The 16786-nt window shown below is 43.3% G+C and overlaps 1 protein-coding gene across 1 annotated transcript in view; it reads right to left on the reverse strand.

Annotated features, from left to right (window-relative positions):
• LOC143983031 (multidrug and toxin extrusion protein 2-like) overlaps nucleotides 1-16786 on the reverse strand; it is a 292152-nt gene that overhangs the window by 7427 nt on the left and 267939 nt on the right. The window contains exons 14-15 of the mRNA XM_077482258.1: nucleotides 14365-14497; nucleotides 1890-1984 (exon numbers count right to left, since the gene is read on the reverse strand). Of these exons, the coding sequence (XP_077338384.1) occupies nucleotides 1890-1984; nucleotides 14365-14497 (228 nt within the window). The remainder of the gene's footprint in view (nucleotides 1-1889; nucleotides 1985-14364; nucleotides 14498-16786) is intronic.

Below are 16786 nucleotides of genomic sequence, written 5' to 3' on the forward strand. Positions count from 1 at the left end.
GCTCCTGGCTCCTCCTGTCCTGTCCCAATAGGAACTTGTGCATGCTAGCTCCTGAGCCCCGCTGCTGTCTCCATTGACATAGACAGTGGGATGTGGCCCTGCCCCCTTGTTACTGGCTATGATTGACAGCACTGGGAACAATGACTCCCAGTGCCCCAGCAAAGCCAGCGAGACCCAGAAGTGAGGAGAGAGAAGAGCTGTAGATATGCACAGAGCTGGATCAAATGAGGGCTCGGGTAAATATAAGGGGGGTAGGTGTGAGGGGCTAAACTTAATGCCTAAAATTTTTTTAACCTTAATTCAAAAAAAATGCATCAAGGTAAAAATGTAGCCTTTAGAACCACTTTAGGTTTAGATACACTTTAATGGTTGGCTTAAAGCGGTAGTAAACCCGCTATTTTTTTTTTTTAACACCTGCAAAGCAAAAGGCATAATGAGCTAGTATGCACCGCATACTAGCTCATTATGAAATACTTACCTTAGAACGAGGCCCCGACATCTGGCACGATCCACGCCGAGGGAGCTGACATGCTCCCTCGGCGTTTCTCCCGGGTATTGCGGCTCCGGCGCTGTGAGTGGCCGGAGCCGCGATATCGTCACTCCCGCGCATACGCGCGGGAGATTTCTTTCCGGCCGCCGGCCACTGCCGGATTTTCAGGCCGAGACTTCCCTCGTGCGCATGCGCCGCTGCAGTCAGCGGCGCATACCGAGGGGAATATCTCCTAAACCGTACAGGTTTAGGAGATTTTTTTTTACCTACAGGTAAGCCTTATTATAGGCTTTCCTGTAGGTAAAAGTTACAAAAAAGAGTATACAACCACTTTAAATTCTGAGATATTATCAGCTATTGATGCTGCCGGTGAAATCTGAAAAGTATCTGAAAAGATGCTGCAGGTGAAATCTGGCAAATACCAGGCAATAGCATCAAGTTCAGGCAATTCCCAGTAGTTCTATGAGTCCCCAAGACGTCACATCCCTGTTCACACTGAAGAAACCTAATACTTTTGAGCGTGGAGGTACTTCAGCAGGCCTTAGCACTGTTGGGTGAGGTTGGGTTGGGGGGTTGTTAAATGTGTGGGCATGTGTAGGTTCCCCTCCAGCCTGTAGGTGGCACTGTGCCATTGTACAAGGGTTGAGGAGCACGATAAGGGAAATAGTCCCCTTATGGACTCCTTCAGGGTCTCTCAGAGAGGCCAACTCTGATTGAACACTGCAACATCTGGAGATCTCAGGCCCCCATCTTGACTGGGAATCTTATATAGGGTCCTCTGTGTCATTCGGGCAGGACTAGAGAGGGTGTTAGGTGAAGGACAGATACCCCCTGGTTAAGGAAAGAGATTAGTGCACGGAAAGGTTCCTGGCAAGTAGGGTTAGCACAGGCATAATGCCGGCAAGGAGGAAACATCCTGCTAACTGGATTTATATCTTGGGGCTCTTACTAGCACCATTACAGTGCCATCCCAGTGCAGTGCACACCACCATGCCTCCAGAGGAAACAATCCTCTGGTGATACAGGCACTGCGTGTATGAAACTTTTGCAATGCCTTATATTAGTGCCTTCAAGAATTGTCAACACGAGTTAATGTTTTCTTATACATAAAAGTACAAGCCAAATAATAACAACCACATCTGTGTGTATTCTCTCCCTGACTTGGTACCTTGGGCCTGCTTACAGACATATGTAAACTCCAATATAATGTTGGGTTGGATCTTGCACAGCTTTCAGGGGTCTCCAGCAGGTGAGCAGCAAGATAAGGGAGCAAATTAAATTTTTGCTTTTTACTGTCACCTTTCCATCTCCCCATTAATAATACAATGATTAGGTTGAGGTGGTATTCTAGAAGCTTAGCAGGAATAACAACATCTGCATTTTTTTTAATGTTCATTACCTCTTCACATGCCTTGTGCCAGTTCATTAGAAAGATATACAATAAATAGATGACAGTTTGAAGAAATGCTGCACTAAACATTCCAATCCATAGACCTTGAAGACAAAAACATGCATTTGAAAATAATCTATTAGCACCAAATGCTATGATAACTGCTTTTGTAAAAAAGTTACAAACAATTAAATATATTAGCCAGTATGAAGAAAATAATTCAGATACAGTTATATTAGAAAGCGTTCTGCCTTTAGAATTAAGCTGTGCACACACATAAAATTAAGCTGTGTACACACATACAATTTTTTTTTCTCCATTCTATCTGGCTGAACAAAAAGAAAATACCTGGACAGGTCCCTGCATTAACACAAGCAATGTTGATGCAGGGGGGTCACACCCACTGAGACATTGTATACTGCTAATTTCCCAGCATTACTGTGTGACAGAAGCTAGTTGTTAGACTGGCTTCTTTTGAACAGACAGCTGTACACATGGACCAAAAATTGGATGGTTTCTGCTAAACTGGCTTAGTGAGGAAAGCTTTGAGAGCTGATTGGAGGGAAGGGACACACCTCCCTTCACACAGCATACAGGAATAGAGTTGAGGTTTTCAATCATGAGCTGTGTGCTGGAGCTCCCTGCCCTGTCACCTGTTTTCTCTTGGTGTCAGGAAAACTTGTCAGAAGTGATTCATGTTAAGGAATGAGGCAGCAGACAGAAATTGTACTTAGTGCTCTTAACTGAGACAAGAACACACAATAGAGGGATACTGTATGCTTTGTTCATATTTCATTTTAGAGGTTTACAACCACTTTAAGCCCTTGCTGCTGACTATTACTAACTACTTTTACCATGTGAGAGCATTGGAGATAATTTGAAGTAATTGAAGTAATTGTAAAGGCAATTAAAAAAAAATAACAAACATGTCATGCACAGGGATGCACAAAGCATCTCCAATCCTTCTCTTCTTGGGTCACAAGCTGGTGCTCCTGGCCCCTCCCTCCTGCCAAGTGCCCCCAGCAGGGCCGGATTAACATAGGGGCTATTGGAGCTGCAGCTCCAGGCTCCTTTCTCAAGATAGGCCCATTTGCCCCCCCAAAAAAGTAAAAAAGTAAAAAAAAAGAAAAGAAAAAAAAAAGATTGACTTTGAGGATTGTAGCTCGGCAATCAGGAGTCACAGATACCCCACGTTTGGGGGGTATGTAGCTAAAGACCCACTCCAGCACTGGTTAAAATATGGGGCAGCTATCATCTATGGTTCCGGAGATACGGGGCTCCTTGCGTAGCCTGTCAGAAGCTACATACAGAGCGGCCAGTTTAACCACTTCCCGAACAGCGCACGACGATGTACGTCGACAGAATGGCACGGGCAGGCATATTGGTGTACATGTACGTCCAATATTCGTTGCCGCCGTGCCATCGGGAGCGCGCCGCCGCGCTGGTCGGGACCCCCGTGAGTCCGGTCGCGGGACCCGCGGACTCGATCGCCGCGGGCATCCCCGCGATCGTCTCACGGAGCGGCCGAATGGAGGAAATGCTGTATAAACAACATTTTCCCATTCTGCCTAGCAACTAGTGACGCTGATCTCTGCTCCATGTGATTGGAGCAGAGATCAGTGTACAATAAATGAAAGCCCAACCCCCCCACAGTTAGTAACACACCCCTAGGAACACTTAACCCCTACACTGCCACCCACAGGTTAACCCTTTCACTGCCAGTGTCATTTACACAGGAATCACTGCATTTATATAGCAGTGATTACTGTATAAATGACAATGGTCCCAAAAATGTGTCAAAAATGTCCGATGGGTCCCCGACAATGTCGCAGTCACAATAAAAATCGCAGATCGCCGACATTACTAGTAAAAAAAAAAATAATAAAAAATTATTAATAAAAATGCTATAAAACTATCCCTATTTTGTAAACGCTATAACTTTTGCGCAAACCAATCAATAATCGCTTATTGCGATTTTTTTTACCAAAAATATGTAGAAGAATACGTATCGGCCTAAATTGAGGGAAAAAAATGTTTTTTTTATATATTTTTGGGGGATATTTATTATAACAAAAAGTAAAAAATAATGCGTTTTTTTCAAAATTGTCGCTCTATTTTTGTTTATAGCGCAAAAAATAAAAACTGCAGGGGTGATCAAATACCACCAAAAGAAAGCTCTATTTGTGGGAAAAAAGGACGTCAATTTTGTTTGGGAGCCACGTCGCACGACCGCGCAATTGTCAGTTAAAGCGATGCAGTGCCGAATCGCAAAAAGTGGTCTGGTCTTTGACCAGCAAATTGGTCCGGTCTGAAAGTGGTTAAATACAAGCTGGAACATTGCAGCAGACTGAGAGGATGAACTCACAGTGCTCATAATAATTATTTGTATATTACTTATGATAATTAACCCCTTGCCACCCAGGCCCATTCTGAGACTTCTCTCCTACATGTAAAAATCATCATTTTTTTTATGCTAGAAAATTACTCAGAACCCTCAAGCATTATATATTGTTTTAGCAGACACCCTATGGAATAAAATGGTGGCCTTTGCAACTTTTTATGTTACACTATATTTGCACAGCAATTTTTCAAACTTTTTTTTGGAAAGAAACTGTTTCATTCATAAAAAAAAACATTAAAGTTAGCACGATTTTTTGTTGTGTACTAAGCGATGCTTTCAATTTTTTTACAGGTTATCTGTTTAGAGTTACAGAGGTCTAGTGCTATAATTATTGCTCTCGCTCTAACGATCGTGGCGTATGTAACCTGTGTGTATCTGGCTCTGATATTAACCAGTGCCTACCCAGGGACTGACTAGTATCTCTCCCCAGCCTGTCCCTACACACCCTCTCACCTGCTGACCTGTGAATGGGGCAATCACTCCCGCAGTGTTATTGTGTTCTGCCAGTGAATACAATGATTAGTGTTGCTAACTATAGCTGGCAGCACTGATTGTTTTGGGGAAAACCTGACAGGCTGGTTGTACTCAAGTCACTTAATAGGTTGACCTGTGTAAAACCAGCTAGCCCATACATAGATCGACTATGGCTGGTCTCTGCTTAATTGGTGTAATTTCAATCCATGTATGGCCCGCTTAACCACTACGCAGTCCCTAAACATCCTTCCACAAACCTTTACATTTTTCCTTCCCAGATTACTTCATCCTCCTCTCCTATACATAGTGCCCATTGTCATACTCTCCGAACTTCTCTCCTATACATAGTGCCCACTGTCATACTCTCCACACTCTCTCCTTTACATAGTGCCCACTGTCATACTCTCCACACTTCTCTCCTTTACATAGTGCCCACTGTCATACTCTCCACACTTCTCTCCTGTACATACTGCTCACTGTCATACCCTCCACACTCCTCTGCTGTGCATACTGCCCACTGTCATACCCTTCACACTCCTCCTCTCTTGTACATAGTGCCTGCTGTCATACACTACTCTCCTGTACATAGTGCCCACTGTCGTACCCTCCACACTCCTCTCCTATACATAGTGCCCACCGTCATACCCTCCACACTCCTCTCCTGTACATACTACTCACTGTCATACCCTCCATACTCCTCTCCTATACATAGTGCCCACCGTCATACCCTCCCACCACACTCCTCTCCTGAAATTGCTGCTTACTGTCATACTCTCTACACTTCTCTCCTGTACATAGTGCTCACTGTCATACCCTCCACACTCCTATACATATTGCTCACTGTCATACCCTCCACACTCTTCTCTTATACATAGTGCCCAATGTCATACCCTCTACACTCCTCTGCTGTGCATACTGCCCACTGTCATACCCTTCACACTCCTCTTCTATACATAGTGCCTTCTGCCATACCCTCTGCACGCCTCTCATGTACATAATGCCCACTGTTAGACCCTCCATTCCTCTCCCTCACCTGCACATATTTCCCACTTTTATACCATCCATACTCCTCCCCTATGCCTCTTACCCACAAAAACTGTTCTTTAAAATTATACTGAATATCCTCAATGTTACCAGCTCTAGAATGGGCACACTTTTGTCAGTCCAACTAAAGGAAATCTCACAGTCCTCATATTTGTTCTGCCCAGTTATTAGTACTTATTTAATTTTGTAATTACTATTGTGATGTATAGAGGAACATAAGGGATGTCAGCTACTCTAAATATAGCACTTGTAAAAAAAAAGTCCCTGAAAATATTTTTGAAATGTTGACAACTATGCACTTAGGCACTGCCGAAGGGCCACAGGGTCAGTAGGGGGCCCCATGAGAGGCTCCTGTGATATTAAAGCGGTAGTAAACTTTTCTAATATTACTAATTTTTAGAGGCTAGGTTATGCCATAATGTACAAGTATGCTCAGCATATTAGCACATGCCCTGCTTCTCCTCTCAAGACTGTTGCTGCCGACGGTGCTCCCCCTGTATTATTACAAATGCTATTGTTATTGACATTTTAAAATACTCATACTCAAATAGAGACTATACAGTGACTGATTTTTTGCACCATCTGAGCCCAAATATTTCTCTATTAGCACATTAGGGTACACTTAAATTGTCAGACTGAACCCTCCAGTGCTGTGCTGTGATCAATCCGGCGGGGCCCGGGCACTTCCATCTTCACCCGGTCTTCCTTCTGGGTTCTGTGCCTTCGGTCACTTGCCTTGGCCAGGCTGTGTTGATGTCATTCCCACACATGCTCCTGTGCATCCTCTTTCTCTCATCCCCCCCTTTCTCTATCATCTTCCCTCCCTTACCCCTCACACATCTTTCATCCCCTTTCTCTCTCTCATCCTCCCTCTCTCTCTTTAATTTAATTTGTTATAACAAAAAATTTTTGCATTTTTATTTATTTATTGTTTATAAAAGGCCCCACCAAAATCCTCAGCACCAGGCCCATGATGTTCTTAATCTGGCTCTGCCCCCAGGACAAGCAGCTTGCAATGGTGGCACCCTAGCGGACTCACTTCTGAACCACGGCTCTGCGTGTCCATTCACACACAGCCGCAGCTTGGCTTCGCTCAGTCTCTGCCCTGATTGGCTCACTGGCTGTGATAGACAGCAGTGGGAGCTCATGGGTCTGATATGGATTTGGGGGTAACCCCACACCATTGTTGCTTTTATTTTTAATGTAGGGATAAAATCTGACCTCAAATTTTTATTGCCAGAAATTGTTTAATTTGCATTTAAATATAACATAAGTTGCCACGCTAAACAATAAAAATAGTGAAAACAGAGTGTGTATATATATATATATATATATATATATATATAAACATCTCATATTAGTCTCCAAACACAAAAAACAAAGTAAGTGAACACAGTCTCTTGAAATGAAAATCCAATGTGAGTGAACAAATAATTTGTGGAATTTTCACCCAGGTGTATGTCCACCTTGAATCATGTGAAATGCTTGCAATGCTCAGTTATGAATGAAGAGGAGCCTCTGTTTCCTGTCCATTCATATTTTATATATATATATTATATATATATATATATATCCATCCATGATCACTGCCACACCAGTAAGCCCTTGTACACACGGTCGGAGATTCCGACGGAATGTGTCCGATCAGACCGTTTTGTTGGATATTCCGACTGTGTGTGGTCTCCATCGGACTGTTTCCGTCGGGGGAACGAAATACTTTTCTTTTCAAATTTTTTTACATTTTTTTTGTTTATATAGCAAAAAAATAAATAAAAAAAAAACGCAGTGGTAATTACATATCACCAAAAGAAAGCTCTCTCTGTCTCAAAAAGAATATATAAAATTATATTTTCATTTGGATACAGTGTTGCATGCCTGAGTAATTGTCATTGAAAGTGTGACAGTGCTTAAAGAGATAATCGGCTAAGACTGGAAGTGGTTAAAGAAAATCTAGGCATTTCTTTACAATTCATTGCATAGATCCTTCTTTGTCTGTCTTACTGCTGGTAATATTGGAAAAACAATTTGGAAGGAGTGCTCCTTTTAGGGGATCCTACTCAGTCTACCAGCATTGCTAAAGATCACGTGGGTTGACATCAGTATGGCAAGAGGATGCACAATCACTGCACCCTTACCATGGATATCCTGTAACAGGCTATATACTTGTTTATATATTTTTTTTATATCCTGGACAGCTGTTGTAGCATTACAGGAGCTTGGCTAAACTGTGATACTAAATTTGGAAGGGGTGAAATATAAAGAGATAATAGTGACTATATTCAGCTGTTGAAAATCCTTAAGCATTGGTTATTATAATTGCAAAGGAAACATTCCAATGGCTGAAACATTTCCGGTTTTGGTTATCCACTTTCAGACCGGACCATTTTGCTGGCTTAAGACCAGACCACTTTTTGCGTCGCTTTAACTGACAATTTTGTGGTCATGTGACGTGGCTCCTAAACAAAATTGATGTCCTTTTTTTCCCCACAAATACAGCTTTCTTTTGTTGGTATTTGATCACCCCTGCGGTTTTTATTTTTTGCGCTATAAACAAAAAAAGAGCGACAATTTTGAAAAAAAACACATTATTTTTTACTTTTTGCTATAATAAATATCCCCCAAAAATATATAAAAAAACATTTATTTCCTCAGTTAAGGCCGATACGTATTCTTCTACAAATTTTTGGTAAAAAAAAATAAAAAAATCGCAATAAGCGCTTATTGATTGGTTTGCGCAAAATTTATAGCGTTTACAAAATAGGGGATAGTTTTATGGCATTTTTATTATTAATTTTTTTTTTTTACTAGTAATGGTGGCGATCAGCATTTTTTATTGTGACTACGACACTATGGCGGACACATCGGAATTTTTGACACATTTTTGGGACTATTGTCATTTATACAGCAATCAGTGCTATCCTGATCAGTGCGATTCCTGTGTAAATGACACTGGCAGTGAAGGGGTTAACCAGGGGGTGGCAGTGTATGGATTAAGTGTGTCCTAGGGGCGTGTTACTAACTGTGCAGGGCATGGCTGTGTGTTAGCGAACACTGATCTCTGCTCCAATCAGAGGGAGCAGAGATCAGTGTCATTTGTTGCTAGGCAGAACGGGGAGATGCTGTTTACTTCCGCATCTCCCTGTTCAGCCTCCCATGAGACGATCGTGGGTATCCCCACGGCGATAGAGTCCGCTGGACCCGTGGCAATTTAAAATGGATGTACCTGCACGTCAATTTGCCTGCCCATGCCATTCTGCCGACGTACATCGTCGTGCGCCGGTCAGGAAGTGGTTAATCAAGTGAAATTGTCATAGATTGCAGTCTTCCTGTAGAAATTTTAAGTGGATGTAAACTCAATAACGAAAACCTCATACAAGGTTTAACATGTAATTCCATAGGCTTTTTTTTAGCCTTTTCAAATGTGCAGGTTTCAAAAAATGATAATTTGCTGATTCTTCCACAAAGGTCCTTGTTTAGGCACTTCCTATTAGGAGGTGCCAACTGGCTTTCAGTTGTGCTCTTGTGATTTCACCCTGTTACAATTGACCATGCTGACACAGTCATAAGCCACCAATGTCACGCGTTGTGAATTAGTCCAGATCAATAACATGCAGCCAACAATGGAGCGGGTGCATGTAGACAGGAAGTGACTGATGGAGTTCAGCTGCATTGAGATGTACAAAAGATTAAAAATGTTTATGATGCACTGTGCTTTAGCAAACTAATTGTCATCCAGTTGTTTAAGATTTACTTTAAGCCTCATTTGTTCCGAAGTTACATATGTTCCTTTCACCACAAAAACTAAAAAAAAATATCATATACTGTACTCATTGGATATTAATTTATGGGCCATTGTTAGTGTACTTATTGCTATCCCTGTTTTTTTTTTCCTGCTGCCCTTAAAGACAGGTACAAACTATACATTTTTTTAGTGCAACCCAGCTCCGGTCAGAGACATTGTACTAACCATGTGAGGTTAGTTCAGCAACCTCCCCCACTGACCTGTTGTGTTCTGTCAGGGGAATGACCCCTAGCCAGAACACTCCGATCAGTGCTCTCTGCCATTGGCTGAGAGCTCTGATTTGGAGTCAGTTGGCTGCTGGTTTTCCAGCATGCACGTCCGATGGAAGGCTCCTGACAGACAGACCGACATACGCAGAATGTTGGCTGGTATTTTTTGTACTGGCAAATGTCTCCCGACATTCTGCCCATGTGTACAGGGCTTAACCACTTCAATACAGTGCAGTTACACCCCCTTCCTGACCAGACCAATTTTCAGCTTTCAGCGCTCTCACAGTTTGAATGACAATTACTCAGTCATCCAACACTGTATCCATATGAAACTTGCTTCCTTTTTTTCCACACAAATAGAGCTTTCTTTTAGTGGTATTTAATCACTAGTGGGTTTTTTATTTTTTGTGCTATAAATAAAATAAAACGTAAATTTTGTGAAAAAAATGCCTTTTTCTTCGTTTCTGTCATAAATTTTTGCTAATTAGTAATTTTTCTTCATAAATTTTGGCTAAAATTTATACTGCTACATATCTTTGGTAAAAATAACCCACATTAGTATATATTATTTGGTCTTTGTGAAAGTTATAGAGTCTACAAACTATGGTGCCAATCACTGAAAATTGATCACTTCTGATGAGGCCTTCAGTACATCAGGTGTACCTCATTTCTTGAGACACTAACAAGTCAGGAAAGTACAAATACCCCCCAAATGACCCCTTTTTACAAAGTAGACATTCCAAGGTATTAAGTAAGTAGCATGGTGAGTTTTTTTAAGTTGTCATTTTTTCCCACAATTCTTAGCAAAATGAAGATTTTTTTTATTTTTTTATTTTTTTTTACTAAATTGTCATATTATCAGGTTATTTCTCACACACAGCATATGCATACAACAAATTACACCCCAAAATACATTCTGCTACTCTTCCCGAGTACGGCGATACCACATGTGTGAGACTTTTACACAGCCTGGCCACATACAGAGCACCAACATTGATGTAGTACCTTCAGACGTTCTACGAGCAAAAATGACGCATCTCATTTCTCAACCACCTATTACACTTTTGAAGTCCCTGGAGTACCAGGACAATGGAATTTCCCATAAAATGACCCCATTTTGGAAAGCAGACACCCCAACGTATTATCTGTGAGGCATAATGAGTCTTTTGAATGGTTAATTTTTTACCAGAAGTTTTTGGAATATGTGGAAAAAAATTAAAACACATTTTTTTTTTACACAAAATTGTCAATTTATAAGATATTTCTAACACATAGCATGTATATAGCAAAAATTACACCCCAAAATACATTCTGCTACTCTTCCCGAGTACGGTGATACCACGTGTGTGAGACTTTTACACAGCCTGGCCACATACAGAGCACTAACATTGATGTAGTACCTTCAGACGTTCTACGAGCAAAAATTACGCATCTCGTTTCTCAACCACCTATTACACTTTTGAAGGCCCTGGAGTACCAGGACAATGGAATTTCCCATAAAATGACCCCATTTTGGAAAGCAAACACCCCAACGTATAATCTGTTAGGCATAATGAGTCTTTTGAACGGTTCATTTTTTTCCAGAAGTTTTTGGAATATGTGGAAAAAAATTAAAACGCATTTTTTTTTACACAAAATTGTCAATTTATAAGATATTTCTAACACATAGCATGTATATAGCAAAAATTACACCCCAAAATACATTCTGCTACTCCTCCCGAGTATGGCGATACCACATGTGTAGGACTTTTACACAGCCTGACCACATACAGAGGCCGAACATTGAAGTAGTACGTTCAGTCGTTCTAGGAGCATAAATGACACATCTCATTTCATTCCTACCCATCACACTTTTGAAGGTCCTGGACCACCAGGACAGTGAAATTACCCACAAAATGACCCCATTTTGGAAAGCAAACACCCCAACGTATATTCTATGAGACATGGGCTGCAAATAGGTACTCGAGTACTCTGATGGGCTGGAGACAGGTACTCGGGTACTCTGATGGCCTGGTGACAGGTACTCGGGTACTCTGATGGCCTGGTGACAGGTACTCGGGTACTCTGATGGCCTGGTGACAGGTACTCGGGTACTCTTATGGCCTGGTGACAGGTACTTGGTACTCTAATGGACTGTGACAGGTACTCGGGTACTCTGATGGCCTGGTGACAAGTACTCAGGTACTCTGATGGCCTGGTGACAGGTACTCTGATGGTTTGGTGACTGGTATTTGGGTACTCTGAAGGGCGGTGACAGGTACTCATATGGACTGTGACAGGTACTCGGGTACTCAGATGAACTGTGACAGGTACTCGGGTACTCAGATGAACTGTGACAGGTACTCGGGTACTCAGATGGGCTGTGACAGGTACTCGGGTACCCTGATGGACTGTGACAGGTACTCGGTACTCTAATGGACTGTGACAGGTACTCGGTACTCTAATGGACTGTGACAGGTACTCGGTACTCTAATGGACTGTGACAGGTACTCGGGTACTCTAATGGACTGTGACAGGTACTCGGGTACTCTGATGGACTGTGACAGGTACTCGGGTACTCTGATGGACTGTGACAGGTACTCGGGTACCCTGATGTGCCGTGACAGGTACTCGGGTACCCTGATGTGCCGTGACAGGTACTCGGGTACCCTGATGTGCCGTGACAGGTACTCGGGTACCCTGATGTGCCGTGACAGGTACTCGGGTACTCTGATGTGCCGTGACAGGTACTCGGGTACTCAGATGGGCCGGGACCGGTACTCGGGTACTCAGATGGGCTGGGACAGGTACTCGGGTACTCTGATGTGCCGTGACAGGTACTCGGGTACTCAGATGGGCCGGGACCGGTACTCGGGTACTCAGATGGGCTGGGGCAGGTACTCGGGTACTCAGATGGGCCGGGACAGGTACTCGGGTACTCAGATGGGCCGGGACAGGTACTCGGATACTCAGATGGGCCGTGACAGGTACTCGGGTACCCTGATGTGCCGTGACAGGTACTCGGGTACCCTGATGTGCCGTGACAGGTACTCGGGTACTCTGATGTGCCGTGACAGGTACTCGGGTACTCAGATGGGCTGGGACAGGTACTCGGGTACTCTGATGGGCTGGGACAGGTACTCGGGTACTCTGATGTGCCGTGACAGGTACTCGGGTACTCAGATGGGCCGGGACAGGTACTCGGGTACTCAGATGGGCTGGGACAGGTACTCGGGTACTCAGATGGGCCGGGACAGGTACTCGGGTACTCAGATGGGCCGGGACAGGTACTCGGATACTCAGATGGGCCGGGACAGGTACTCGGGTACTCTGATGGGCCGGGACAGGTACTCGGGTACTCTGATGGGCCGGGACAGGTACTCGGGTACTCTGATGGGCCGGGACAGGTACTCGGGTACTGAGATGGGCTGGGACAGGTACTCGGGTACTCTGATGGGCTGGGACAGGTACTCGGGTACTCTGATGGGCTGGGACAGGTACTCGGGTACTCTGATGGGCTGGGACAGGTACTCAAATACTCTGATGGACTGTGACAGGTACTCTGATGGACTGTGATTGACAGGTACTATGAGGGGTGGTGACAGGTCCTCTTTATTGGGGGGGGGCAATCAGTGTGATTGGTGTACACTGTATGCAGTAACGAGATGTTACCGCAATCTCCTCCTCACACACGATCGGTGTGTGAGGAGGAGAACCCGGTAACATCCCGTTACCGCGGTTTGTTTACATTTTAGTGATCGGCTGTGAAAGGATCACAGCCGATCACGTGGGTAAACAGCCGGCCAATGGCTGTTTACCAGCGTCAGTGACGAGCAGTGTTCCCGGGGAACACGCCGCCACCGACGTGCACGCGCAGCGCGCGATCGCGCGCATGCGCCGTGCACGTTCGGGGTGTGACCATCTGTGATCGGCCGTGACTTCATCACGGCCGATCACGTGGTAAACAGCCATAACGAATGGCTGTTCACCCCCTTCGGTGGCGAGCGGTGTCTCCGTGACACGCCGCCACCGAAGAAACAGGGATGCGCGCGCACGATCGCGCGCATTCCCTGTTTAAACGGGAGGACGTCATATGACGTCCTCCCGCCACAATAGGTGCGCCGCCTGGCCGTCATTTGACGGCCGGCGGTCAGCATCCAGTTAAGGGCCCTATCATGCAGTATCTGCTGGGTAAATAGGGAAAGGTCTGCCAATTGGCATCAGATCAGTGCTCTCAGTCAATCACTGACTGGTGTGTTCTGGCATGGGGGGGGGGGGGCGCCCCCCTTACAGAACACAATAGCTCAGTGGGGGAGATCACTTTATAACATTGGATTATTAGTAGAGGATCTCCTCTCAAGCTACCGCTGGGTTGAATGAAAAAGAACTAGACTAGGCTTTATACTTCGTTAAGCAGGTCACATAACAACCAATCTGTATCAGCAAAACTAAATTCAGCTGATATCGCAAATCGAATAATTTAGTGTAGGTAGACAAACATGTTATGCACACACACATATATATATATATATATACATATTCCTGTTATATACAGAATTTAGTACGTGATCTTACCCATAACCCCAAGTTTTGCTGGAAACATCAGCGATACTCCAATTGGAAACCCAATTAGGTAATAGCCCAAAATAGACAAAATAGCCCCGATTGTTTGTTTTCCTGCACCTCTAAATACTCCACCGGTGGCTGCCTACAACAGAATATTGAATGTTAAATATTGTATACTTTTATCTTCTGCAGGAACAGTATGACAACTATCATATATGTGTTTAAAATTGTGAAATAATATACCGACCAATGTTATGCAATTTATATATTGATATGTAACATTTTGCAAATGTTTGTTCTCTTTATCTATAGTATCAACTATTTACAGCACTCTTAAGACTCCTGGGGAAGCTCTTCGGGGTGAACATGTAGAGCCGAAGTGGCTGTATTCTTGTATGAAACGAATGTTTATGTGATCAATTTTACTACCCTTTTTTTAAACTCATTATAAAATAAAATTTTAATATATTTTATATTTTGTGATTTTTTGGCACGTTAAAAGTCCAGCTTTTTTGTCTTTTTAAATTGTCTTTCAGTTAGGATGCGGTGCCTTTTTTGGCCCTTCACTGCCAAATCCTTAAATCTATCATATGTGAACTGCATAAATTGTGAAGCAACAGTTTTCTTGAACAGATTTTAACACAAAAACCATCTAGTCATTTCTGAAGCTGTTTTCATTAATATTCCCTTACTTTATATGTAGCCAGGAGCTGGATATTTACCTATTCCTGCAATCAGGAGGCACTGTGTGGCATTGGTTCAGGGGGAGCTTCTAGTGTTGAGTGTGATGCTGACCTGTTATCTTCTTAATCAGAGACAAGACAGAGCAAATCATCTTGGGACATGTAGTCTGCACGGATGGGATTCGCCCTCTGGCTGATTGATATGGAACTATAACTACCAGCTGGCTGATGGGGAAGAGCAGACTGCTGGGAGAGACTATAAGAGGGATGGATTGAGGCCGAGTGCGTTCTCATAGGGCCAGCATGGATCTGCATGCAGGTAATCTGTGAGAGTGTTGAAAAACACTGAGTTGCGGCCTGCTCTAGAAGAATTATCCAGCGGATAATGGACGGACACCTGCGGACACTTCCCTTTAGCTGTCTGGCGGCAGCCTGGAGGCCGCTCTTATCCTATCCATCCTGCAGAGGCTTAAGATTCGGGTGAGCCGTGGTGCAGTGTGGCGGAGGCTAGATGTCGGAGGCTGGATGTCATCACTTGAGCCACATTCCAGAGAGATCATCATCATTAAAATCATCATCATCATAACCATCATTAACATCATCATAACCATCATCATCTTCGTCTCTTATTCCAGGGTGGTAAATGGACAATAGCCCAGTCTTATAGACACTGTATATAGACACCATTGTCTCCTGCACCCTTATCTTTAGTTTCAATGATCTAAACTAAAACACCATAGACGCTATATACAGACATCTTTGCTCTAGATTGTTCTGCTAAAAATTGTACTTGTTGTTTACAGTTCTGCATTTATATGTGAAGGAGCAGTAGAGAGGGGGCTGACACTTATAAGAGCCATTCCTCTGCTCTTCTGTAGCCTGTTCACAAAGGCATTATATGCACTCGATTGAGCACAGAGATTATAGTGTTTACTAATGAATGTTTGAATTTAATAGCCGATTGTTATTTAGTTATTAATAGCATTCCTGTAGGAAACAACATTTTCAAGTGAAAATTTAAGTTGATTCTCTGAATTCTTTCACTTCTATCTCATCAAGTAACTTTTGCTGATTTAAACAATTCTGGTGTACTTCCTTATTCTTTCTGTCATTTGAAGGGAAGGGAAACAAAATGATTAAGTGCCGTTCACACTACCGCGACACGACTTGCGCGCGACTTATTAACGCGACTTCGACGCGACTTACAACACGACAACAAGTCGCCTCAAGCACAGGCGACTTTGCCTGTGGCCAATCAGCGCTACTCAGCTCTTGTGACATCATTGTTGTTCCTGTTCGCTTCCTGCTTCCCTGTTGTGTGTCTGTGTCCTGTCACCACAATGTTGTCATTGCCTTATTTGATGACAGCTGTAGTAACTGCTGGTGTGGCAGTATTAATGGAAGAGGAGGAAGAGAGGAAGCGAAGGATGAGGATGAGAAGAAGACGCCGCTACTGGATCCATCCAATTATTGCAAGTAGAGACAGTAGAGGCCAATTTTGGGCCATCTATGAAAATTTGCGTGTTTTTGAGGACAAGTTTCACAACTATACCCGGATGTCAATTGCAAGACAAGTACATATGCTACTAGACTATTTTGTCCCATTTAATTTTTTTTTGAAAGATATATTTTGTAGCATTTAACGTAGAGAATAAAATGGCGAAGATTGATATTTAGCAGAATTGTTTGTCATCTACCTATGCTAAACATCAACTGGGGTGATCGGCAAGCTTGCATGTATCACACTG

This window comes from Lithobates pipiens, unplaced genomic scaffold (assembly GCF_037356315.1).
Source record: "Lithobates pipiens isolate NorthernLeopardFrog02 unplaced genomic scaffold, aLitPip1_a1.2 Scaffold_16, whole genome shotgun sequence".
Taxonomy (NCBI): Eukaryota; Metazoa; Chordata; class Amphibia; order Anura; family Ranidae; genus Lithobates; species Lithobates pipiens.